This window comes from Pongo abelii, chromosome 3, assembly GCF_028885655.2.
Source record: "Pongo abelii isolate AG06213 chromosome 3, NHGRI_mPonAbe1-v2.0_pri, whole genome shotgun sequence".
NCBI classification, from domain to species: domain Eukaryota; kingdom Metazoa; phylum Chordata; class Mammalia; order Primates; family Hominidae; genus Pongo; species Pongo abelii.
In genome coordinates, this window is record NC_071988.2 from 49,632,818 (window position 1) to 49,659,623 (window position 26,806).

At 40.0% G+C, this 26,806-nt stretch overlaps 1 protein-coding gene across 3 annotated transcripts in view; it reads left to right on the plus strand.

Moving 5' to 3' along the window:
• CENPC (centromere protein C) overlaps window positions 1-26,806 on the plus strand; it is a 121,631-nt gene that overhangs the window by 66,901 nt on the left and 27,924 nt on the right. Inside the window, exons 18-20 of one of the 3 annotated variants that reach the window (XM_054553906.2) lie at window positions 3,753-3,843; window positions 5,910-6,004; window positions 10,224-17,053. In XM_054553906.2, coding sequence (XP_054409881.1) covers window positions 3,753-3,843; window positions 5,910-5,980 — 162 coding nt within the window. In that variant the 3' untranslated portion in view covers window positions 5,981-6,004; window positions 10,224-17,053. Of the gene's footprint in view, window positions 1-3,752; window positions 3,844-5,909; window positions 6,109-10,223; window positions 17,054-26,806 lie in introns of those variants that run through there. The other 2 variants (XM_009239962.4, XM_054553907.2) reach the window with 2 other exon arrangements.

Sequence of the window (26,806 nt, forward strand, 5' to 3'; positions counted from 1 at the left end):
GAGATGTGAGGTACTGTTCTGTTCATTGTGCTAGTTGTCACCTGAATACTTTGGGTGTGTGTGTGTTTGTGTGCGTGTATGTGTGTGTGTGTGTGTTTGTTTTATGGACCCTGGGAGATTTATCCTTTAAGGAGGTTCTATTTTAGTATATTTTGAGTTTTTGTTTCAAGATTTAGAACTCCTTTCAGCAGTTGTTGTAGTGCTGGCTTGTTAGTGGGGATTTTTCTCGCTATTTGTTTGTCTGAAAAAGACTGTATCTTTCTTTCATTTATGAAGCTTGGTTTTGCTGGATACTAAAATTCTTGGCTGATAATTGTTTTATTTAAGGAGGATAAAGATAGGACCTCAGTCCCATCTAGCTTGTAGGGTTTCTGCTGAGAAATCTGCTGTTAATCTGATAGGTTTTTTTTTAAATAGGTTGCCTGAGGCTTTTGCCTAAGAGCTCTTAAGATTCTTTGCTTTGTCTTGACTTTAGATAACCTAATGACTGTGTGGCTAGGTGATGATCTTTTTGTGATGAATTTTTCCAGGTGCTCTTTGAACTTCTTGTATTTGGATGTCTAGATTGCTAGCAAGGCCAGGGAAGTTATCCTTGATTATTTCCTCAAATTTTTCCAAACTTTTAGATTTCTCTTCTTCCTCAGGAACACCAATTATTCTTATGTTTTGTCGTTTAACATAATCCCAAACTTCTTCAAGGCTTTGTTCATTTTTTAAAAAAATTTATTTTCTCTTTGTCTTTGGGTTAATTCGAAAGCCTTGTTTTTGAGCTCTGAAGTTCTTCTACTTGTTCAATTCTGTTGTTAAAACTTTCTAATGTATTTTGCATTTCTCTAAGTGTGCCTTTCATTTCCAGAAGTTGTGATGGTTTTTTATTTCTGCTATCTATTTCTCTCAAGATTTTTTCATCCAAATCCTGTATTTAAAAAAAAAATTGTTTAAGTTGGTTTTCACCTTTCTCTGGTGCCTCCTTGGGTAATGTAATAATCAACCTGAATTATTTTTCTGGCAATTCAGAGATTTATTTGTTTGGATCTGTTGCTGGGGAGCTAGTATGATCTTTTGGGGGTGTTAAAGAACCTTGCTTTGTCACATTACCAGAATTGTTTTTCTGGTTTCTTCTCATTTGGGTAGACTGTGTCTGAGGAGACATCTGGAGGTCAAGCACTGCAGTTGAGATTCATTTGTTCCATGGAGTGATCCCTTGATGTGGTGCTCTCCTCCTTCCCCTAGGGATTATGCTTCCTGAGAGGCAGTCTGCAGTGATTGCTATTGCTCTTCTGTGTCTAGCTACCAAGCAGAGCTATGGGGCTCCAGGCTGGTACTGGGAAGTGCCTGCAAAGAGTCTTGTGATATGATCTGTCTTCAGGTCTCTCAACCATGGATCTCAGCACCTGCTCCAGTGGAGGTAGCAGGGGAGTGAAGCAGACTCTGTGATGGTCTTTGGTTGTAGTTTTGTTTAGTGTGCTGGTTTTCTTTAATATTGGTTGTGCTAGCAGGTGGCTGGCCACCAGCCAGGAGATGGTACTTTCAAGAGAGCATCTGCTGATACAAGGTTGCCACAGGTTGCCTGGATAAGTATTCAGGTTTTTCAGGTGATGGGTGGGGCCTTATAGCTCCTGTCTTAGGCTACAGGGCAGTTAGAGAAAGACCATCAGGTGGAGGTAGGATTGATTAGGTATGTCTGAGCTCAGACTCCTCTTGGGCTGAGCTTCTTGTGACCACTGTAGGGGATGAAAGTATGGTTCCCAGGCCACTGGAGTTATGTTCCCAAGGGGATTATGGCTGTCTCCACTGCATCAGACTGGTCACCAAGGAAGTGGGGGAAGCTGGCAGACTGGCCTCACCCAGCTCCCATGCAGCCAGGCTAGGCCAGTCTCACTCCTACTGTGCCCCACCAAACCAAGTTTGTATCCAGACAGCCAGTGAGCAGGACTGACATTTTGCGCCAGGCTACAAGCCTCCCTGCTGAGAAAGCAAGCTGAGATTTCAGGCCCTGCCCCTTGCTGCCTACCCTGGCTTGTATCTGAGCTTCCTATTCGCCCTTCCCCCAATTCGGCCCAGGAAAATTCACGCTTGGTCAAAATTATTTAAAGTTCAGCTGGAAGTTTCCTTCTTTCTGTGGTCCTTCCCCAGTTCCACTGGCAGCCATCCCCAAGGAACCCTATGAGATAAAGTCAGAAATGGCTTCCTTGGAAACCAGGAGTACTTACAGGGCTCTTCCCGCCTCTGCTTCTACTATTATATTTCCCTTGGCTCTCTCAATTCGTTTCAGCTCTAGGTAAGGTTAAATCCTTCTCTCATGACCTGGATTTTCAGGTTCCCCAGTAAGGATGTGTTTGGAGACAGACTTTCCCCACTTTCACACTTTGGGCACTCACAGTTGTTCAGCTGTCTCATGGAGTTTGCAGCAGCAAGCCATTTCTTTCAAAGAGTCTGTGAATTCTTTCAGTTTTCTTGGTATGTTCCTGCAGTAGTTCTTGTGGCAAAAAAGTTCATGATGTGAGTTTCCACATGCTGTTCTGTCCATCTGAGTGGGAGCTGCAAGTCAGTCCTACTTTCTATCCTCCACTTTTTCCTGTATGTGCTATACTTTTATGTGACTGGCAGTTCAATAGGTTTATTTACATCAGCATCACCACAAACATGTGAGTAATGCTTTTCACTGGGACATCATGATGGCTGTGAGGTCACTAGGCAATACGATTTTTTTAGTGCCATTGTAACCTTATAGGACCACTATTATGTAGGCAGTTCGCTGTTGACTGAAACATCGTTAGGCAGTGCATGACTGTATCACAGATTTAATGGCTTAAAACAATACTCTTGGGCTGGGCGTGGTGGCTAACACCTGTAATCCCAGCACTTTGGGAGGCCGAGGCGGGTGGATCACGAGGTCAGGAGATCGAGACCATGGTGAAACCCCATCTCTACTAAAAATACAAAAAAAATTAGCCAGGCGCGGTGGCGGGTGCCTGTAGTCCCAGCTACTCAGGAGGCTGAGGCTGGAGAATGGCATGAACCCTGGAGGCGGAGCTTGCAGTGAGCCGAGATCGCCTCACTGTACTCCAGCCTGGATGACAGAGCGAGACTCCGTCTCAAAAAAAAAAAAAAAAAAAAAAAGAAACAATACTCTTTTATTATCTATCTCACAGTTATGTAGAGAGAACCATGAGCTCGACCAGGTATTCTGTTCAGAGTATTACAAGACTGGAATCAAGATGTTGACAGGTTTGTATTTCTTTCTGGAGACTGTAAGGACGAATCTGCTTCCAGTCTGCTTCCAGTCTTACTCAGATTGTTGGCAGAATTCAGTTTCAAGTGGTTGTGGGACTGACGTTCCCATTTCCTCACTGGCTGTTGGCCATGGTGTCATTCTTAGTTTCTAGAAATAACTCATGTTTCTTGGCATATGGACCCACATCTTTAGTGCCAGTAACAGTGCGAGTCCTTTTCATGCTTTGAATTTCTGTGACTGTTCCTTCTGCTTCATTTCTCGTCCGCTTCCAGCAGGAGAAAGTACTCTATTTTTAAGGGCTTAATATGATTAGATTGGGCCTACCTACATTATCAAAGATAATCTCCCCATCTCAAAGTCCCTTTTGCCATGAAATTTAATGTATTTACAAGTTCTGGAGATTAAAGCCAGCACATTTGTGGGGAGTTGTTATTCTTGCCACTACATTTTAAGATTCCTTTGGAGTATTATCATGGTTCAATTTTGAATGAGATTTTTATTTTTATTTTTGCAGGTTTTTTATGTTAACTTTGGTGACCTTTTGTGTACTTTACATGAAACACCTTATATAATAAGTACTGGGGATTCGTTCTATGTTCCTTCAGGTAAGACAATTTATTTCACTTAGACGACATGTATATAGTTGTTTTTGGGCACTGTGGAAATGGAAGCCACAGTGGTCAAAATGAAGTGTGATATGACTGATGGATGTCAGAACAGTTTGGTACATATTTTCCTTTCATTTGATCATTAGGTAAGTATATTAGCATTTTGTGGTGGTTTTTTTGTTTTTGAGACAGAGTCTTGCTCTGTCACCCAGGCTGGAGTGCAGTGGCACGATCTCAGCTCACTGTAGCCTCCACCTCCCCGGTTCAAGCGATTCTTGTGCCTCAGACTCTCGAGTAGCTGGAACTACAGTCACGAACCACCACATCCGGCTACTTTTTGTATTTTTAGTAGAGACGGGATTTTGCTATGTTGGCCAGGCTGGTCTTGAACTCCTGACCTCAAGTGATCTGCCCACCTCAGCCTCCAAAGTGCTACGATTACAGGTGTGAGCCACCGTGCCCAACCAATTAGTGTTTTGATACATGAGAACAAGAGTTGTTTACTACTGAATATGAAAATATTGGCTGGGCATGGTGGCTCATGCCTGTAATACCAGCACTTTAGGAGGCCGAAGTGGGCAAATCACAAGGACAGGAGATCGAGACCATCCTGGCTAACACGGTGAAACCCCGTCTCTACTAAAAATACAAAAAAATTAGCTGGGCATGGTGGCAGGCACCTGTGGTCCCAGCTACTCTGGAGGCTGAGGCAGGAGAATGGCATGAACCTGGGAGGTGGAGCTTGCAGTGAGCAGAGGCTACACCACTGCACTCCAGCCTGGGAGACAGAGCGAGACTCGGTCTCAAAAAAATATATATTTTTATATATATATATATATATATATATATATATATATTTAGTCAGCAGATATGTTGTATTACAGAGTAGAACAAAAATTATTTACCCCATGTTATCTCTAAGAAATTATGCTTTTAGAACATTATTTTAAACTGTTTCAAGAATTGTATGCTTCATCAGCTATTGAACAGCAGAAGTTATTGTAAATAGGCATTTTAATCCACTTGTCATTCATTCACTCATTCAGCAAGTATGATTAAGAGACTAATATGGGCCAGGTGCAGTGGCTCACACCTGTAATCGCAACATTTTGAGAGGCTGAGGAGAGCTTGAGGTGAGGAGTTCGGGACCAGCCTGGGCAACCTAGGGAGACCCTGTGTCTACAAAAAATGCAAAAGTTAACCAGGCATGGTGATGCACACCTATAGTCCTAGCTCTTGGGAGGCTGGGACAGGAGGATTGCATGAGCCCAGGAGTTCAAAGTTGCAGTGAGCTATGATTGTACTACTGCACTCCAGCCTGGGTGACAGAGCAAGACTCTGTCTCAAAAACAAAAACAAAACAAAGTGTCTGCTGTGTCCATGTATTACTGCAAGATTTGGGATATATAAATGAACAAAACAGGCAAAAATCCCTGCTCTTATAGAGCTTACATTCTGTTGGAAGGAGACAATAATAATAGCCATACTTGCATAGTCCTTAGTATGTCAGCACTGTTGTGAATACTTTCTCAATTTCTAATATATAGAAAGTCACAGTGATAGTACTCAATTCTAATAAGCCTGTCACATGTGATACTTGTGGTCCATCTGTATTTCACTTTTGCTGTTATTTACCTCATTTATTTAAGAGTAGCATTTGCCTTTTTAAAATTTTGAGATTTTATTCTACTTAACATTGTACCTTTTATACTCATCTATATATGAGTATGTCTGGTTAGAGAAATCCACAGCAGTTCTGTAGACCTAATAAAGATTGGTTTCAGAAAGAGATTTTCTTTTCTTACACTCTCGACTGATTCATCTCCGTATTTATTTTCATAACAATGTGAAATTTATATTTGTATTCTCTCAAGCCTCATCTGGATCACGTGTCATGGTTAGCTCTTGATGTAGTTCATGGAATTAAATAAGTTACTTTAGGTTGGGTGAATTGTTTTTATCTTGTGTCCTATACTACAACTGTCAGGTGATGACTACATACTTAGTCAAAAGGAATGATTCCTATGGAAATAATTTTTATTTTCTTACCACTTTACTTTTAGGTAACTATTATAACATCAAAAATCTCCGGAATGAGGAAAGTGTTCTTCTTTTTACTCAGATAAAAAGATGAAAGATCAACCAACCTTAAATATATGTATGTATATATGTATATGTGAAAAACAGTTTGTATAGTTGGGATATTTGTCTTTGTAATTACTTGTGATGTTTTAAAATAAAAATTTTATTCATTTTTGTGTAGACTTATATTTGATAAACATTTCTAACTTCCACGTTTTTTCTGATTTTTCAGTGACTGTACATAATAGCTTGTAGCGATGCCCATATTTATGATATTATTTTTATAATTTGACAAGAATATGAAAATGAAATATGGAACATTTCTGTGTCAAGAGACCTGATTAATATGTCTATTCATTAAAAAACATCTTTTCCAAATACTAATTTTAAATCATTTATTATTAAATAATCCAATGGGAGAGAACTGTAGTGAAAGGCATATTTGTATTTCCTAGAACTGCTGTAACAAAATACCACAAAATGAGTGACTTAAAGCAACAGAAATTTATTATCTCAGTTCTAGAGGCTAGAAGTCTGAAATCAAGGTGTTGTCAGGGCCGTGATGTCTTTGAAAACCTGTAGGGGAGAGAATCCTTCCTTATTCCTAACTTCTGGTGGTTTACTGGCAATTTCTGGCATTCCTTGGCTTGCACTGGTAGCATTTCAATCTGCTTGCATTATCACATGGTATTCTCACCTTGTGTGTCTCTGTTCGCATGACATCTATTTAGTATATTACATGTAAATGTTTTTCTGTCATGCTTTTTGGTTCATATTTTCTGTTGGAGGCAGTGTCCTTCGCCATTGCTTTCTGTATGTGGCCTCAACTTTACCTTTTTAATATCAATCAGTAAATCTAAGCTAAAAATTCTAATCAAGGTTTTTGGTATGGTTAGCATGTAATTCTCATTAACTGAAGAAATTGATGTTTCATGGTAAATTATTTTTAGGCCAACTCCCTTTTCAGGTCTTATTTAACTGTTAAATACACACATTCAAAGCAACTCTGGTGTAGGACTTAGGAAGAATGAAGTGTGATGGCTCTTTTTTTATGCTTTATAATTTTCTATTGTGATTTCTCTTTTATTGACTCATTTTTAATTTTTTTTAACCTTTATTTCTTTGAATATATTTGTTATGAAGTCTTATTGAAGGCTTGACTAATCAAGTATCTGGGCCCATACAGATTTAGTTTTCACTGAATGCTTTTTTTCCTTTAGTATATTTCACTTTCCTATGTTTTTACATGTCTAATAATTTTTGGTTGACAGCTGGACATTTTAGGTAGCATATTGTAGCAACTCAATCTTGTTTTATATCTAAGGGATTTGTATTGTTTTAAATTTAGCATTTTGACTGGACTCAAACTGTGGAATCTATCTTATATATGATGTGAAGTAATTGCTGTCTGTGCTCAGTTTTTAAGTTCTTTATTTCAATATTTATTCTTGCTTGCTAGGGGTAGTTCCTGTGTCTGCATAGCTTAGCAGTCAGCCAATCATTTGGACAAAGGTGAAGATCAAACACTTGAGTCTATAAGCCTTCCACCCGCTGTTGGTTGTTCTGTGTGGGATGGGGGATGCATTCAGTGTAGGAGGCAGTTCCCAAATTCCCCTTGGTTTTTACATTTGCCATGCTCTCTTGAGTCTCCCCTGTGCATGCATCATTTCAGTTTGCCAAAGATGTTTGGAGAGCTCGTGTTACCCTTCTCTGCCCTTCTGTTTCCAGGACCTTGTTAAATTTCTGGCCGCTCTGTTGCTCTTCAAGAACTAGGACTGTAACCTTTGGTTAGCAACTATAGATACTCCTTGTCCATTCCTAAGTGATTTTTTTACTTTTGACTTACAAAGTTGTAGGTTTATACCTCTGCTGTAAATCAAGACTCCTTTTACAGCAAAGTTGCTAGTTTTTCAGTTAGCTACAGCCAGACAAAACTGTAGTTTTTAGCCAATCAACCTAGGGGTGGGTGAGACCTCACTCAAGAAGGCCACAGATTCCAACAGTTCTTTTCCAAAGCTTTAGCAATATTTTTTCTTTGTTTTCTTTTCTTTTTTCTTTTTTTTTTTTTGGAGGCAGAGTTTCACTCTTGTTGCCTGGGCTGGAGTGTGATGGTGTCATCTTGGCTCACTGCAACCTCCACCTTCCGGGTTCAAGCAATTCTCCTGCATCAGCCTGCTGAGTAGCTGGGATTACAGGTGCTCGCCACCATGCCTGGCTAATTTTTGTATTTTTAGTAGAGACGGATTTTCACCATGTTGGCCAGGCCTGTCTCAAATTCCTGACCTCAGGGTGATCCACCCACCTCAGCCTCCCAAAGTGTTGGGATTACAGGTGTGAGCCACTGTGCCCAGCTTAAGTGTAGCCTTTCTGTATCTAAACTGAAAGCCCATGTGGTTCAGTAAAGGCTCTCCATTCTGCTTGGTCGGAGCCACGTCTGATTTTTGCCACCTCTGTACTCTGTTCGGCTCATAGGCTTCTGTCATGTCTCAGAATTTTGCTCTGCACATTTGCAGCCTACTGTTCAGCCAACTTCTAGGGCTATAATGGCTAATACAGTAGTCACAAGTTGTAGCTATTTAAAATTAATTTAAAATATTGTTTCTTACTTGCATTTGCCACATTTCAAGTGCTCAGTAGCACATGGTACTGGTAGCTACCACATTAGATGTCACAGATACAAGTTGCAGAAAGTTCTGTTCTTGGGCACCTCATGCAGATTTCTGGAGCTCTTTTTCAGTGGAGTTTCCACTTCTGTACCCTGCATCGCAATTCAGTCTTCTCAACAGTCCTAAATTGTGATCTTTCTCTGCCCATTAAGACCACTGTTCTTTTTGAGCTTAACTCTCTGTGTCCAGTTTTGGAGAGTGCCCCCAGGCATAAAATTGGGTGACTATGGAGTTAATCTCATGTCTTTAATGAATCACAGTCCTGCCTACTTTGTCAGGCAGCCCTCATGCTTATGAAGGGTCTTAAAGAAAGAGACTTCTACCCGCGTGCAGTGGCTCACGCCTGTAATCCCAACACTTTGGGAGGCTAAGTCGGGTGGATCATGAGGTCAGGAGTTCGAGACCAGCCCAGCTAACATGGTGAAACCCCGTCTCTACTAAAATACAAAAGTTAGCTGGGCATGATGGCAGGTGTCTATAATCCCAGCTACTCAGAGGCTGAGGCAGGATAATTGCTTGAACCTGGGAGATGATGGTTGCAGTGAGCCAAGATCACGGAACTGCACTCCAGGCTGGGCAGCTGAGCAAGACTCTGACTCAAAAAAAGAAAACAAAAGAATCACCGTCTTTCACTTTTGTCCAATGTCTGCATAGAGTTACCTTTTATCTTTTACTATTTTAAAGTTTGTTGGAGGAGGACAAATGTGATACCCATTAATCCGTCGTGGGCATCACCCATGAGAGTTTTTTTAACGATTTTTCTAATTTTCATTGTTGGATAGGATTCCACAGTTTGTTGTCCATTTACTTACCCATGGATGCATGTGTCTTTAATTTCTTGCAGTGGTTACTTAAATCTATGTAACTACAATGCAGAAAACAGGAATTTGGCAAGGATACAATGCATGTATATAGTTCTATTTCGTTATGTGTATGAATTTGTGTAACTACTGCAATCAACATAGAACTGTTTCATCATCACTAATTTGTTCTTCATCTCTGTAATACTGTCATTTATATATTATTGTAGCAATGGAATAATATAGTATATGACCTTTGGTTTTTCTCACTCGGCATAAAGCCCTTAAGATCATCCAAGCAGTTGTACCTATCAATAGCTCATTTCTTTTTTATTGCTAAGTGGTATTCTCTAGTATGGTTGACTGTACCACAAATAAAGATGAAGTGAACACTTCCTACAGGTTTTTGTGTAAATGTAAGTTTTTGTTTCTCCAGAGTAATGCCCATATGGGAAGCATACATTTAATTTTTAGGAAACTGCTTAACTGTTTTCCAGATTGACTGTACCATTTTACATTCCCACAATCAATTTATGAGACACAGTGGTCTCATAAACCCCTTATCTGTGGTTTCACTTTCCTTGAATGCAGTTAACCCACAGTTAACAGTGATCCAAAAATGTTAACTGGAAAGTTCCAGAAATAATCCATAAGTTTCAAATTGTGCGCTGTTCCAAATAGCATAATGAAATCCCATGCCCTCCCACCTGGGATGTGAATCCTCCTTTTGTCCAACATATTTATACTATAGACTACCTGCCTGTTAGTCATTAATATTTTCTGCTCTTGACTTTCAACCATTGATACCACCATGGTTCTATGATCCAAGATCACCTGAAGCAATTGATCCTCCTGACAATAGTAGCCTAACGCTACGTCACAATGCCTGTGTCATTCACCTCACTTCATCCCATCAGCATAGGCCTTTTATCACGTCATCACAAAAAGAGGGGTAAGTGCAGTACAAGAAAGTATTTTGAGAGAGAGACCATATTCACAAAACTTTTATTACAGCACATTATAATTTTTCTGTTTCATTGTTAACTCATACTTTGTCTAATTTATAAATTAAACCATTATATGTATGCATACAAAAAAATCTAAAGATTGTCTATATCTATAGATATATATAGGGTTCAGTACTGGCTGTGGTTTCAGGCATCCACTGGGGGTCTTGGGAACCTAACCCCCAAGGCAGACTGCTGTATCTAGTTTCTTTGCCCCCTCACCAAACATTTGGTATTGTTACTTTTTTAGCTGTCCTAATAAGTGAGTAAGGATATTGTCTCTTGAACTTAATTTGCATTTCTCTAATGACTAGTGATGTTAAGCATCTTTTCATACATTTATTTGCTATCCATATATCCTCTTCAGTGAAATGCCTTTTCATGTCTTTTGATCATTTTTTATTTGGATTTTTTAATGTTGAATTTTGGAAGTTTTAAAAATATATTTTTGATATGAGTCATTTGTTGGACATATGGTTTGCAAATATTTTCTCCTGGTCTGTGGCTTGTCTTCGTCATTATAACAAGGCCTTTTGAAGAGCAAAGCTTTTAATTTTGATGAAGTCTAACTTATTGATTTTTATTCTTTTATAGATCATACTGTGTCTTGCAAACTCTTCAATCTCTAGATCCAAAATTTTTTTTTCTGTTTCCTTCTATAAGTTTATAGCTTTGCATTTTACATTTCAGTTTTGTAATCCATTTTGAATTAAATGTTTTTTCATAAGGTGAGAAGGTTAGGTCAAAATTCGTTTTTTGGCTGTGGATGTCTGATTGTATCTGCAGCAATTGTTGAAAGGGCTATCTTTCTTCCATTGAATTGCTTTTGCACCTTTGTCAAAAATCAGTTGAGCATATTTGTGTGGATCTATTCTGAGTTCTGTATCTATTTTTTTTTAATATGATAGAAGTTTATTTCTCTATTGGAACAGTTCAGAGGTGTATAGTCAAAGGCCAAAATAGGGTGACTCTGCTATCCTTGGTATGTGGCTTAAACATTTTTTTTAATTTTATTTCAGTGGCTTTTGGGGTACAAATGGTTTTTGGTTACATGGATGAATTACATAGCGATGAAGTCTGAGATTTTAGTGTACCTGTCACTTAAGTTGTGTACATTGTACCCAATATGTAGTATTTTATCCCTCACTCCCTTTTCATCCTGCCCCTTCTGAGTCTCCAAAGTCCATTATACCACTCTGTATGCCTTTGCATATTCATAGCTTAGCTCCCTCTCACTTAGCTCATGACTGAGAACATAGGGTATTTGGTTTTCCATTCCTGAGTTACCTCACTTGGAATAATGGTCTCCAGCTGTATTCATGTTGCTGCAAAATAACATTTTTTAAAAAATTCAATTTTATTTTAGATCCAGGGGGTACATGTACAGGTTTGTTACTTGAGTATATTGCATCTAGGTAGGGAGCACAGTTAGGTAGTGAGCACCTCCAGGTAGTGAGCCCAGGTAGTGAACACCCAATAGTCAGTTTTTCAACCCTTGCCCGTATCTATCCCAAGGAAAAGAAGTAGATAGATACTCTGCCCTCTGACTTTTCCTCAGTTCCACTGCCAGGCCATCAGGAATGCGATCCACCTCCTAGTCACACTCCTGACCCAGTGTTCTGGCTATTCAGATCAGACAGGTACCTCTTCATCTGCAGGAACATTGGTGTTCCAAGTAGAGAGGGAGTGTGACTCTACCCCACATACAAGCCTGAACCTGGAGGGCACTCTTCCTGTGGGGATGTAGTCACCCTGACGTGTTCCAGAAAGGCTGTCTAAAGGTGCACCAATGTGAAGCTCCCATGGGAGAAGCCCCAGCTCTGTCTGCAGTGGTAGATTAAGGGGGAAAAGAAGTCTCTTTCTTTTTTTTTTTTTCGAGATGGAGTCTTGCTCTGTTGCCCAGGCTAGAGTGTAGTGGCGTGATCTTGGCTCACTGCATCCTCTGCCTTCTGGGTTCAAGCAATTCTCCTGCCTCAGCCTCCCGAATAGCTGAGATTACAGGTGCCCGCTACCATGCCCGGCTAATTTTTATATTTTTAGTAGAGACGGGGTTTCATCGTATTAGCCAGGCTGGTCTCGAATTCCTGACCTCATGATCTGCCCGACTCAGCCTCCCAAAGTGCTGGGATTACAGGTGTGAGCACCACGCCCGGCTAGAAGTCTCTTTCTTTAAGAGCCTTCATGAGCATGAGGGCTGCCTGACAAAGTAGAGCTACAGACTTTCCATGCTAAGCCCAGCACTGCACCTGTGCCTCTGCTGAAAGAAACTTCCCACAAACGAAGGTTCTGGAACTTAAGACCTGCCATCTGGATTCTTTTGTCATACGGGATGCTCTCTTGATATGGTATACTCCCCCTTCCTTCAGTAGTGGGAGTTCCTGAGAGCCAGACTACTGTGAATGCTCTGCTGGGGCTAGCCACTCAGTGGGGCTGCCACACTCCAGGCTGGTGCAGGGGACTGTCTGCAAGGAATCCAGTGATGTGAGCTGTCCTCAAATTTTCCAGCAGTGGCTACCAGGGCCAGCTCTGGTGGAGGTGGCAGGGGAGTGACATAGACTCTGAGACTCCTTGGTTATAAATAGCCTTAGTGTGTTTGCTTTCTCAGATGCCAGTTGCAGTAGTTACGAACTGGTCACATGGACAGACTCAGGACCTCCTACGTAGCCAGGGTGGTACAGGCAATGGTGATAGCTGAAGTCACACACAGGTTTTTCCCCTCCTTGGCACTGTGTTATTCTACCTAGACATGTTGTAATGGACTGTGTTGGTTGGCCTCCAGCTAGGAGGTGGTTCTTGCCAAAGAGTGACAGCTGCAGTGGTACTGGTGAGATTTGTGCTTGCTTTATGTTACCCAGGGAAGGTACTCTGGTGTCTCAGGCAATGGGCAGTGCCATAGTGCTCCCAAAAGTTTCTGTTGTTTGTGTTAAGCTACCAGGACAGGTAGAGGGGCAAAGCCAAGTGTGGGTCAGGTAAGTGTGCACTCTGACTTTCTGTGTGTAGGGCAAGCAGTGGTCCCAGTAGTGGTCAGCGGGCACTTTTCTGGCCGCCGGGGTAATGTTACAGGTAGGAGTACAACTGCCTCTGTTGCACAGAAGAGTTCACATAGGGAATGGGGAGTAGCAGGTGGTAGTAAACCCACCCAGCTCCCATGCACTTGGCAAGGTGGGTATCATACCCGCAGTGTTTCATTAGCAGCAGCTAGCTAGATTCCAAGCAGTCTGTGCTCAGATTCTCTGTTGATCTATGTGTCTACGTCTCTGCCAATACAACAGTCTTGATTATGTATGACTTGAAATTGGGTATAGTGGTCCACCCATTTTGTTTTTTCTGAGAATTGTTTTAGGTATTCTGATTCCTTTGCCTTTTCATGTAAATTTGGATAATTTTGTCATTATGTACAAAGAATCCTTCTGTGATTTTGATGAGTTATGTTAAACTTGTATATCATTTTGGGGAAAAATTGACATTTTTGCTATCTTGAAGTCTTCTAATCCATGAACTTGATATGATGGTATGTTTCTCCATCTATTTAGATCTTTGATTTCTTTCATTAGTATTGTGTATTTTCAGTATAAAAGTCATGTACATGTATTGTTAGATTTAGATATAAATATTTTTTGAGGAATTGTAAATGGTAATTTTTCTATAGTATGTGTTCTGTGATTTATTTCTTCAGCATTTTGCCTTTCCTAGTCTTTTAAGATTTTACATTAAAAAGTATCTTATCTCTCTGATATCGGAATATATTCTATTGATTTTTACATGTAACTTTCATGAAATGCACTAGATTAAATTAAAATAGCTTCAGGAAGTTCTGAGATTGTAAATTGAAGCTTCAGAGAAGAAATAAAAGTAGTAGTCTGGAAACAGCTTTATTAAAGGAAATCAGAAACTTTGTAACAAGGTCAGGGTAGGCAACATTTTCCTGTAAAGGGCTAGAAGGTAAATAAATATCTTCGGTTTTGTGGAACACACTGAGTGTCTTGCATATTTTAAAAACAGGCTTTATTTGTTAGAGCAGGTTTATGTTCACAGCAAAATGGAGCAGAGAGTACTGAGAACTCCTGCACACTGCTTGCCCCTGCACATGCACCTCTCCTGCTATCAACACCATGAACCACAGTGGCACATCTGTTACAGTTGATGAACCTACATTGACACATCACTATTACCCACAGTTTATAGTTTACATGAGGGTTTTCAGTTGGTGTTGGGTATTCTGTGGGTTTTTATAAATGTATAATGACATGTATCCATTATTATAGTATTGTAAAGTTTCACTGCCTTAAAATTCTCTGTGCTCCTCTTATTTATACCTCCCATCTCCCTCACCTCTGATCTTTTTAGTCTCCAAGGTTGTGCCTTTTTTAGAATGTCATAGCATTGGATTATACCGCCTCTTTTGTCTGACTTCTTTGATATTGTATTTTTAATACAATTTTTAGCTTACACAGGTTAATTGCTAGAGCATATAAATACAATTTTTTTGAGATGGGGTCTTGCTATATTGCCCGGGCTAGAGTGCAGTGGCTATTCACAGGTGTGACTGTAGTGCACAATAGCCTTGAACTTCTGGTATCCTGTGTCCTGAGTAGCTAGAGCTACATATGTATGCCACCTCACCAGGCTCTCCGTTGAGTTTTGTATGTCAGTTTTTGCATCCTGAAAACTTGCTAGAGTCACTACAAGTTCTAGGAAGTTTTTTGTTTTTCAAAGATTTGTTTTTAAAGATTTTCTACTTAGATCACCATGTCATCTGCAAATAGAACCAATTTTCTTTCTGTCCTATCCGAATGCTTTTCACTATTAGAACTTCCAGTTTTATGTTGAATAACAGTGGTGAAAATAGACGTCCTTACCTTTTTCCCTAATTATAGGGGGAAAACATCTAGTCTTCACCTGATGTTAGCCATAGGTTTTTTTTTTAGATGTTCTTTGTCAAGTTGAGGTCTAATTTTTTAAATAACAAGTGAGTGTTGAATCTTGTTGAATGCTTTTTTTGCATCTGTGGATATGATCATTGGTTTTTCTTATGGGTATAAATATGTTTGTAATATTTTCTTGTTTTTTGTTTTGTTTTCTGCAGAGTCTGTAGTGATATTCTCTGTTTTGTTCTTGGTGTTGGTAATTGGTGCCTTCTCTCATCTTTGCCAGTTTTGCTAGAGGTTTGTCGATATTACTGATCTTTTTAAAGACCCAGCTTATTATTGTTCAGTGATTTTCTCCTGTCTTTTGTTTTCAGTTTCATTGATTTCTGCTCGTTTCTTCCATTTTCTACTATTTTTGAGTTTATTTTGGTCCTCTTTTTCTAAGTTATTGAGGTAGCAGCTTAGACTATTGACTTGAGACTCTTTTTTAATGTATGCATTTAGTAGTATAAATTTCCCTCTCAGCACTGCTTTATATGTGTCTCAAATTTTTATGTTGTATTTTCATTTTCATTCAGCTCAACGTATATATCTTTTACTTCCCTTGAGATTTCTTCAATCAAGGATTCTATAGTAGTGCATTGTTTAGTTTCCAAGATTTAAAAAAAAAATGTTTTTCTGTTATGTTTTATTACTGTTTTCTAGTTTGATCCTACTGTATTCAGAGAATACAGTGTATGATAGTAATTATTTTAAATGTGCTGAGGTTTGTTTTATAAACCAAGATATTGCCTATTTTTGTATATGTTTGTGGGTACTTGAAGAAAATGTATATTGTGCTTTCATTGTGTGGAATTTGCTAAAAATGTCAAGTAAATCCTGTTTGTTAATGGTGTTGTTGAGTTCATGTATATACTTGCTGATTTTTTTCCTAGTTGTTCTATCAGTTATTGAGATTGAGGAGTGTGAAGTCTCCAACAATTGTGGATTTGTCTATTTCTCCTTTCAGTTCTATCATTGCTTGCTTCACGTATTTTACAGTTCATTTGTTTGGTACATACATGCTTGGGATTGCCCTGTCTTCTTGGCTCCTTTTTTGTTATGTTCTTTGTCAAGGTGAGGAAGTTTCCCACTATTACTAGTGTATCACGAGTTTCTTGCAGAAGGAGCAGGATTTAGATAAATTTTTTTAAGTTTCTATCATATAATGTTTACATTATATGATGTCCCTCTTTGTTGCTGGTAATTTTCTTTGAAGTCTGCTTTATCTCATACTAATATAGCCACCCTTTCTTTGTTTTAATTAATGTATGAATGATCTTTTCCCATTCTTTGTCTTTCAATTTACCCACATTGGTATATTTGAAGGTAATTTCTTATAGACAGTATATTGTTGGATCTGGGTGGTTTTTTAAAATAAATTGCTTTTATTTAATAGAGATAGGGTCTTGCTTTGTTACCCAGACTTGTTTTGAACTCCTGGCCTCAAGTGATCTGCTTACCTCAGCCTTTCAAAGTCCGGGAATTATAAGCGTAAGACACTGTGCCCAGTTGGTTGTTTTTGTTTTGTTTTAATACACCTCACCAAATCTTTGTCATTTAATTGGGAAATTTAGACTGCTGACTTCTAATGCATTTATTCATATGGAAGGGCTATTGTCTGCTATTTTAATTTTTCAGTTTGTTCCCTGTTTTTTGTTTCGTCTTTTTTCACCCTTCTAGTGGCTTGCTTAACATTTTGTAGAATTAATTTATCTGTAGCATTTTTAGTATATCTGCTTATATAGTATTTTAATACCTAGAATAAAGTATTTATTATACATACGTACACGAGTTACCACTTTACATATTTGCGTATAGAAATCTTAGCATCATCTACATCCCTTTGCCTGCCTTTATATATAATATAACTGATTTTTAAATATTTCTTCTATATAAATTGAGAACCATACCAGTATTAGAATTTTTGCTCTAAATCATAGTTTATAAAAGGCAAGTGGAAAAAGAAAATCTGTTGTATTTACCCATATACTTACTGACTTTGTAGTTCCTTGTTCTTGATGTTTCAAGAGTTTTTTTTTATTTCAAGAATTTTATTAGCCATTCTTTTATTGATAGGTCTGCTGGTGACAAATTTTTTTTTTCATCTGAGAATGTCTTTATTTCCCTTCATTTTTGAAAGATATTGCACTAGATATAGAATTCTAAGTTAACAGTTCTTTTCTTTCAGTTACTTAAAAACGCTGGGACACTTCATTCTGGCCTCCATCATTCCTGATGAGAAATGCACTGCCATTTGAATATTTCCCCTGGACTTGAGACATTTCTCTCTTGTGCCTCTCTAGATTTTTAATTTATCTTTGGTTTTCAGAAGTTTTTTTATAATTGTCTTGATGTGAACTTTTTGGGTTTATCCTGTTTGGTGTTTGTTCAGCTTCTTGAGTTTGTAGGTTTATGTATCTTGCTAAGTTTGGGAATATTTTAGCCATTATTTCATCAAATACTTTTCAAGCCCACTCTCTTTCTTTTCTCCCTCTAGGATCTGATGACACAAATGTTAGATTTTTTTGTTAAATTCCCACAGATTACTGAGATGCTGTATTTATTTTCAGTCTATTTTCCGTCTGTTGTTCATATTGAGGAATTTCTTTTTTTTTTTTTTTTTTGAGATGGAGTCTTGCTCTGTTGCCAGGCTGGAGCACAGTGGCAGGATCTTGGCTCACTTCAACCTCCGCCTTGGCCAGGTCTCGGCTCACTTCAACCTCTGCCTCCCAGGTTTAGGTGATTCTCTGCCTCAGCCTCCCAAGTAGCTGGGAGTAGGTGGGACTACAGGCACGTGCCACCATGCCCAGCTAATTTTTGTATTTTTAATAGAGACAGGGTTTCACCATGTTGGCAGGATGGTCTCATCTCTTGACCTTGTGATCCACCTGCCTCGGCCTCCCAAAGTGCTAGGATTACAGGCATGAGCCACCGTGCCCGGCATATTGAGTAATTTCTATTGTTCTATATTCAGGTTCACTATTTTCTTCCTCTGTTCCTTCCATTCTACTGTTAAGCCCATTAATTGATTGGGACATTGTATTTTTCAGTTGCTGAAACTTTCTAATTTTTGTTTCAACTCACTTTGCAATTGTTCCTCATAACATTTTTATGATGGTTACTTTAAAATATTTGTTAGATTCTATAATCTATATCATCCTGACATTGGCGTCTGTTGGTTGGGACATTGCATTTTTCACTTGCTGAAACTTTCTATTTTTTGTTTCAATTCAATTTGTAATTGTTACTTGGAACGTTTTTATGATGATTACTTTAAAATATTTGTTAGATTCTATAATCTGTATCTTCCTGACATTGGTGTCTGTTGATTATCTTTTCTCATTCAATTTTAGACTTTTCTGTTTCTTGGTATGAGGAGTGATTTTCATTTGAATCCTAAACATTTTGGATATTTTGTCATTACATTTGGATTTTATTTCAATCTGTTTAGCAGTACTCTGACACCTCTTCTTACATACCTGACATTGTGCAGTCAGGGAAAGGGGTTGCTTCCTCTGTGCTACAAGATGGGAGTGGATACCCAGGCTCTCTACTCAGCCTCCATTTACCCTTTAGGTGTAAGAGGGCTGCCTTATTATTGCTAGATGGGTTTCAGAATTCAGGCTCCCAATTAGGCCTCCACTACTAACTACCCAGAGGCACAGGGGTGCCTTGTTAGTATTCTCCATGTGGCTTGTAGGGTGATAAAAGTCCTTTCTGTCCACTTAGCCTTCACTAAAGTCACCACAGCATAAAGGGGGAGAGGTGTCTCACTACTTCCTGGTTATGAGTAGAAGTTAGGTTTCTCCTCCTGATCTCCCCCCTCGCCTCTCCCACCCCCGACAATGAGGGAAAAGGAGGGCACTCTTTCTGCTGGGCTTAAAATCATGAATCATGAATCCCAGTTCAACTTTCCCCAACATCACCATGGAGGGTAAGAGGAGTGTCTTGTTACAGCTGGCTAAGGTGGAAGTCTAGACTCAACATTATGTGATGGGAATGGGGATAGAGCTGTGTTTTTTCTCTGTGCTGTTTGACTCGAGCAGTTCTGCCACTTTCCTGATCCTATGGCTAGAAAGAGCAGGCTGTTTTGGAACTTTTTAAAAAATGTGGGGCTGTTGCTGTGTCTAGTACCTGGAAATTTGAAACCTGCTTCTGTAGTGCCAAGTTTAGGATAAATGAGGCAAAACAGAAAATCTGTGAAACTCACTGTCATATCATTCCTCAGATCTCAAGGTTCCTGGTTATTCTGTCTTCTTTCCACTTTTCAGAGTCTTTTCATGTTTTATATATACGGTGCAGAATTCTTAGCTGTACTTAGTGGAGGGAATAGGGAAAAGTATGTCTACTTCATTTTTTCTGGAAGCCATAGAACGGCCTTTTTTTAAAAAATAGATTTTATAACAGTTTTAGATTTCCATAAAAATTGAGCAGATAGCACAGAAAGTTCTCATATATCTCTCCTCCCACCCCACATACAGTTTCCTTTATTTTAACATCTTACATTAGTGTGGTATATTTGATAATGAACCATTACTGATATATTAACTAAAGTCCGCAGTTTATATTAAGGTCGAACTGAATCTATAGATGAATTTGAGAAGAATGTACATCTTAACTATCTTAAATCTTCTAATCCATCAACATGGAATAGCTCTCCACTTATTTATATCTCCTTTAATTTCTTAAATTAGAGTTTTGTTGTTTTCTGCATAGATACTATCTAATTTTTGTTAAATTCATACCTAAGTTTTTTTTTTGGTGTGAATGTAAATAGTATTGTGTTTTTAGTTTCAAATTTCAGTTATTCATGCTGTTATTGATAAAGGAAATCAGTTGACTTTTGCATATTAAGCTTGTATCTTGCAACCTTTCTATGTTAGGGCCCTCCAGAGAAGTAGGACCAACAAGGGGTGTGTGTGTGTTTGTCTGTGTGTGTGTGTGTATATATATATGTATATATATATAGAGAGAGAGAGAGAGAGAGAGAGAGATTTATTATAAGGGATTGATTCATGCGATTGTGGAGTCTGGCAAGTCCCATTATCTACAGAGTGAACTGGCAAACTAGAGATCTAGGAGATGGTGGTGTTCCAGTCCAAAGGGTGGCAGGGGTGAGTCCCAGGAAGAGCCAATGGTTTAGTTTGAGTCTGAAGGCAAGAAAAAAGCTGATGTTCCAGTTCAGAGGCCATCAGGGTGAAAGAATTCTCTTACTTGGAGGTTAGTCATTTTGTTTTATTCAAATCTTCAACTGATTGAATGAGGCCCTCCCACACTGGGGAGGGGAATCTGCTTTACTCAGTTTACTGATTTAAATGTTAATCTCATCCAAAAACAGCCTCACAGAAACACTCAGAATAATTTTTGGCCAAATGTCTTGGCACTCTGTGGCCCAGTCAAGTTGACACATAAAATTAAGCTCCCACTTACTATAATTGTTTCTTAGTTCCAGAAGTTTTTTATTTTGGGGGACTTTTCATAGCAAAGTCATGTCATCTATGAACAAAGATAGTTTTGTTTCTTTCTTTCCAATTTGTATAACTCTTATTTCCTTTTGTTGCTGTATTGCATTAGCTAGAACTTCCAGTAGGATGTTGAATTGGAGTGGTGAAAGGGAACATCATTGCCTTCTTCATCTTAGGGGGACATGTCTTTTTAAAAACAATTTTTATTTACTACGTTTTTTCTGAACACCAGTGGAAGTATCTTTTTAAAAGTATGATGTTATTTTAGTTTTTTTTTTGTAGTTCGAATTAAAGTTTCTAGGAAATCTAAATAGAGTTTATGTCTTGTAGCTCTAAATTGTAACCCCCTGTTATTATAATGAAGCACTATTTTGATGGTGGTAATGTGTGGAAAAGGAAAACATAATCTTATGATTAACTCTAGTTTAATAGTGGGCCTTAGTTGCTGGGATGAGATCTTTTTGTTTTGTTTTGTTTGTTTGTTTGTTCATTTGTTTAGACATGGGATTTTGCTCTGTCACCCAGGCTGGAGTGCAATGGTACTGTTACTGGAAAGGGGTCCCAATCCAGACCCCAAGAGCAGGTTCTTAGACCTCACCACAAGAAGGAATTTAGGGTGGGTCCATAGAGTAAAGCAAAAGCAAGTTTATTAGGAAAGTAAAGGAATAAAGAATGGTTACTCCATAGACAGAGTAGTAGCATGGGCCACTCAACTGAGTACACGTATAGTTATTTCTTAATTATATGCTAAACAGGGGGTGGATTATTCATGAGTTTTCTGGGAAGGGGGTGGGCAATTCCTGGAACTGAGGATTCCTTTCCCTTTTAGACTATATAAGGTAACTTCCTCATGTTGCCATGGCATTTGTAAACTGTCGTGGTGCTGGTGGGAGCATCTCTTAACATGCTAATACATTATAACAATTAGCATATAATGAGCAGTGAGGACAACCAGAGGTCACTTTAGTTGCTATCTTGGATTTGGTGGTTTTTTGGCCAGCTTCTTTACAGCATCCTGTTTTATCAGCAAGGCCTTTATGATCTATAAAGAGGTCTTTTGCCAACCTCGTATCTCATCTTGGGAATGCAGCCCAGTAGGTCTCAGCCTTATTTTACCCAGCCCGTATTCATGGCGGAGTTATTCTAGTTCCAGTGCCTCTCACAGTGCCACCATAGTTCACTGTGTAACCTCTAACTCGGGCTCAAGTGATCCTTCTACCTCAGCCTACTGAATAGCTAGGATTACAGTTGCGTGCCACTATGCCTGGCTAATTTCCTTTTCCTTTTTTTTTTTTTTTTTTTTGAGACAGGGTCTCACTATGTTGTCCAGGCTGGTCTTGAATTCCTGGCCTCAAGAGATCCTCCTGCCTCAGCCTCTCAGAGTGTTAGGATTACAGATGTGAGCTATCGTGTCCGGCCCGTCCACGTACAGCTCCCAGTCTACTGATGTTTAAGGATGGTCTCGGAGGTTGGGCCCACTAGAATAAACTGAGTCCAATACCTCTACACAGTTACGTTCAACTGGGCTCTCTGATACCAGGAGCAAGGTGGTGGGGTTTAGGGTGTTGCAAACTTCAATGGTTATGCAGGGATTTTCACAGAGCAAGCTTTGGTATCTAGTTAGTCTAGCATTTGTTAGCTCATGATGTCCTTTGGTATTTATTAAAGTCACCACAGCATGGGGGACTTTAGGTTTTGCCCAAGAGTTAGCTTATCTGCTTCTTGTGCTAACAGGGCCATTGCTGCCAGGGCCCCACAGTCTGGGTTAAAACTCCAACTGCCATCTTTTCTCTTTCTGACATATAGAGTGTAAAAGGTTTTGTCAGGTCAGGTAGCCCCAGGGCTGGGGCTGACATGAGTTTTTCTTTTAACTCATGAAAAGCTCATTGCTGTTGGTTGTAATAGATGTAGTTTATCCAATCTACATTTTTATTAACTGTCACTCACCAAAATATTGACTTAAATCCTGTAGCTATTTGATTTTGGGCTTTAAATTGATCTGGTTTTCCTTGCGGGGCTCCAATTGCATCTAAATAGATGTGAGAGTCGAAAGACCCATAAGGGGTTTCTCTCACTTTACGATGTCTTATTTTTTCTCCCTCTGGTTGATGAAATGCCAGGGTGAAAGGGATAGCCAAATGGACTAAAGCACAAGTGCCACTCTAGTTATTTGGCAGAGTGCCCAGTAAAGGTCCACCACAATACCACCACACATCCGCTCAGGGATGAACAAGGGCCGATTGATAAGCTCTTGAAAATTCTTAAGCTCATCACATCCCTTCAGGTCTCCAAGGAATGCTAAGTTTCCTCCCTGTCATGAGAGACACGAAGTGAACTTAGTGTTGGGAGACGGAAGCTGGATGGCCCTTGGGGGCTGACCTGCAGGGGGCCAGACTTCGAGATATAGCAGAGAGAGCTTAGCATGACTTATTACTGCAGGCTGTAGAATCCTAGAAAAAAGCTACCATGCAGCCTACGCCTGGTCAACTGGAGGACCACCTTAGTGGAAAGGGGACAGTCTGGGCCTCTGGCCTGCCATGTGCACAAGCATAACAATTGCTTTTGTTTAACGTGCAGATGGAATATTTGATCCATTTTAACCAGGCATTTGCATCTTGGTATCCTGTCTTAATTGCTAAAGTTTGTTTTAAGTCTTTAACTTCTATGATCCTCTAGTAAAATGAATGTATGGTTTTAGGAAATTACAAAAACCGGTTGGGGCAATCCATCTTTGCTCTTTAGTGGTCCACAGAACGTTGGACCAACTATGGCATGAAAGCTCTACATCGGGGGGCAAGACTCCTGGTTGGCACCAGTTCCCCAAGACCAGTCCTATCAAGCAATTCAAACCAAGTCAAAACCAAAACCAAAACCAAAGTTCCGATAAAGGCACGCCATGGGTGATCAGGCCACGCTTCCACTCAAATGGAGTGGGCAAGTTCCCAAGACCGGTCCTGTCAAGCAATTCAAACAAAGTCAAAACCAAAACCAAAGTGCCGATAAAGGCACACCATGGGTGATGAGGCCATGCTTCCACTCAAACGGAGTGGGCAAGTTCCAAAGATCAGTCTTACCAAGTTTTAGATGTCCGGACTCCAAGTGCCAGTTCCTTCCCAGTGTTCAGCCACTGCATTGATCCTTCATGGGGGCCTGCCACACACTGCTCTGGTGAGGCATCCCACCGGGGCAAATGCCTACCCAGGAGCACTCTCAGGATCCGTGTCGCTTGGGCTGATCAGAGTCCCCTGCAGGGATGTTCCACGGGGCAGGCTAAAGTCGCTAAGGAGCTACCTCAACCGTCTGCCAATCAACTTGCTTCCTAGTCAGGGAACCAAGAAATGTAGCAGGAAGAGCCGCAGACAAAACCCCTCAGACACCCAGTTAAAGAAGGAAGGGGTTTATTTGGCCAGGAGCCTCGGCAAGACTCCTGTCTGAAGAGCCAAGCTCCCGAAGTGCAGAATTCCTGTCCCTTTTAAGGGTTGACAACTCTTAAGGGGGTCGATCTTCAGTTACCAGGCCTGGAATGCAGTGCCAGGCTGTCTGGAATCTATTAACATAACTGGTTAGGTTAGATCTTCAGCTACCGGGCTTGGAATGCAGCGCCAGTCTTGGAATGCAGCGCCGGGCTGTCTGACTGATTTTATTTCTTGTCTTTTCTTTAACTCCTACTTTTTCTTTGAGGCAGAAATTGGGCATAGGGCAATATGGGGGGTGGTCTCCTTCCTTAAACATAGTGAGATCTTTAAAAAAATAAAATAAATTTTGAAAACCAGCAGCCAGTTTTATTATATTAACAGTCTCTGTGAGTCCGTGATCATTGAGGCCTCAGCTGTGAAGATTCAAATGCTGGAAACAGTTATCATCTGAAGCTTTATTCACTAATGTGTCTGGTGGTTGGTCATGACTCTCTTCTGGGATCTCAGCTGAACTGACGTCTAGAACAACTGATCATGGACTTTCCATGTAGCCTGGCCTTCCTTGCACCATGGAAGCCTTTTTGTACTCAGGCTGCTGAAATGGTGGACCAGGGTAGTAAAAGTGAGTTAGGGAGATAACCAGATGGAAGCTATCTCACTTTTTATAACATAATAAAGTCATGTAGAATCATTTTTGCTATTACAACAATTTTGCCTAAATTCAAGGGAAGAGAACGTGACCACCTGAGGGGTTCTTCCTGCCTGCTGCACAAAGAAAGACCATGGCATGCAGTAAAGAAAGAATTTAGTAGACCAAGGCAGGCCACTCCACGTGGGAAATGGAGTTAGTACCCAAATCATTTTCATCCAAAGCTCATAGGTAAGGATTTTTCAAAGGCCATTTGGGGGAAAGGCTGGGGGTGGGTAGGATTGCTGCTGATTGGTTAGGGTGGAGATAAAATTGTAAGGAGTCAAAGGTGCCCTCAAATTTAATTGCTTCTGGGTGGGGCCACAGGAGTGGGATTGGTGGGTCCAGGTGGAGCTATGGGTGTTAGACATGCAAAAAATTCTGAAAAGATACTTCAAAAGGCCAATCTATAGTACTGATGTTATTTGCAGGAACAGCTGGCAGTCATTTGTGTCTATACCTTAGCAGAATTCGGATTCCTCTCCTTTCCCAGCCTGATGGTCTTTCATTAGCTTTAGAAAGGCTGTTGAGTTTTGAGGAAGGACTCTCATTATTTAAGCTATCTTATAAAGTTAGCTTGGCATAAGCCCAGGAATAATTAAGGCAGCTTGAAAGCTAAAGGCAAGAAGAGGGTGGGCTAGATCAGATCTCTTCCACTGTCATAATTTTCTCACTAACAATTTTGCAAAGGTGGTTTCAAGAGCAGACACCCCTACCCTCAATTGGAGGTATGTCAAAGACATTGTAAGAAAAATTGATAGGGTAGGTTTTTAACCATCTTTGGAAGATAGAGTCTGCCCCACTTACTTTTTCTTTTCTTTATTTTTAGAGACAGGATCTCACTCTGTCACCCAGGATGGAGTGCAGTGGCTCAATCTCGGCTCACTGCAACCTCCACCTCCCGGGTTCAAGTGTTTTTCCCTTCAGCCTCCCAAGTAGCTGGGACAACAGGTGCGTGCCACCACAACTGGCTAATTTTTGTATTTTTTCGTAGATGTGGGGTTTCACCATGTTTGCCAGGCTCCTCTCAAACTCCTGACCCCAAGTGATCTGCCCACCTTGGTCTCTCAAAGTGCTGGGATTACAGGTGTGAGCCACTGCACCTAGCCATGTCCCATTTACTTTTAATGAACATTTACTGTGTGCCAGTGTTATGAGTTGGCTTTGTGTCCCCATCCAAATCTCATCTTGAATTGTAATTGAGATTATTGAAATTCTATTATAATGGGAGTCCCTCCCATCATAGGCCTGGGTGCCCAGGTATTGAGGAATGGACCTGGTGGGAGGTGGTTGGATCATGGGGGCAGTTTCCCTCATGCTGTTTTCATGATAATGAGTGAGTTCTCACAAGATCTGATGGTTTTATAAGGGGCTCTTCTCCCTTCACTCTGTCTTTCTTGCCACCTTGTGAAGGTACTTCTCCTTTGCCTTCCACCATGATTTTGTTTCCTGAGGCTGCCCCAGCCATGGATAACTGTGAGTCAATTAAACCTCTTTCCTTTATGAGTTACCCAGAACTGAGTTAATTAAACCTCTTTCCTTTATGAGTTACCCAGTCTTGGATATTCTTTATACAGTGTGAAAACAAACTAATACAGGAAATTGGTACCAAAGAGAGTGGGGCACTGCTATAATAATAACCTAAAAATGTGAAAGTGACTTTGGAACTGGGTAACATGCAGAGGTTGGAATAGTTTGGAGGGCTCTGAAGAAGACAAGAAGATGTGGGAAAATTTGGAACTTCCTAGAGACTTGCTGAATGGTTCTGACCCAAATACTGATAGTGATATGGACAATGAAGTCCAGGCTAAGATGGTCTCAGATGGAGATGAGGAATTTATTGGGAACTGAAATAAGGTTACTCATGCTATGCTTTAACAAAGAGACTGGAAGCATTTTACCCCTGCCCTAGAGATCTGTGGAACT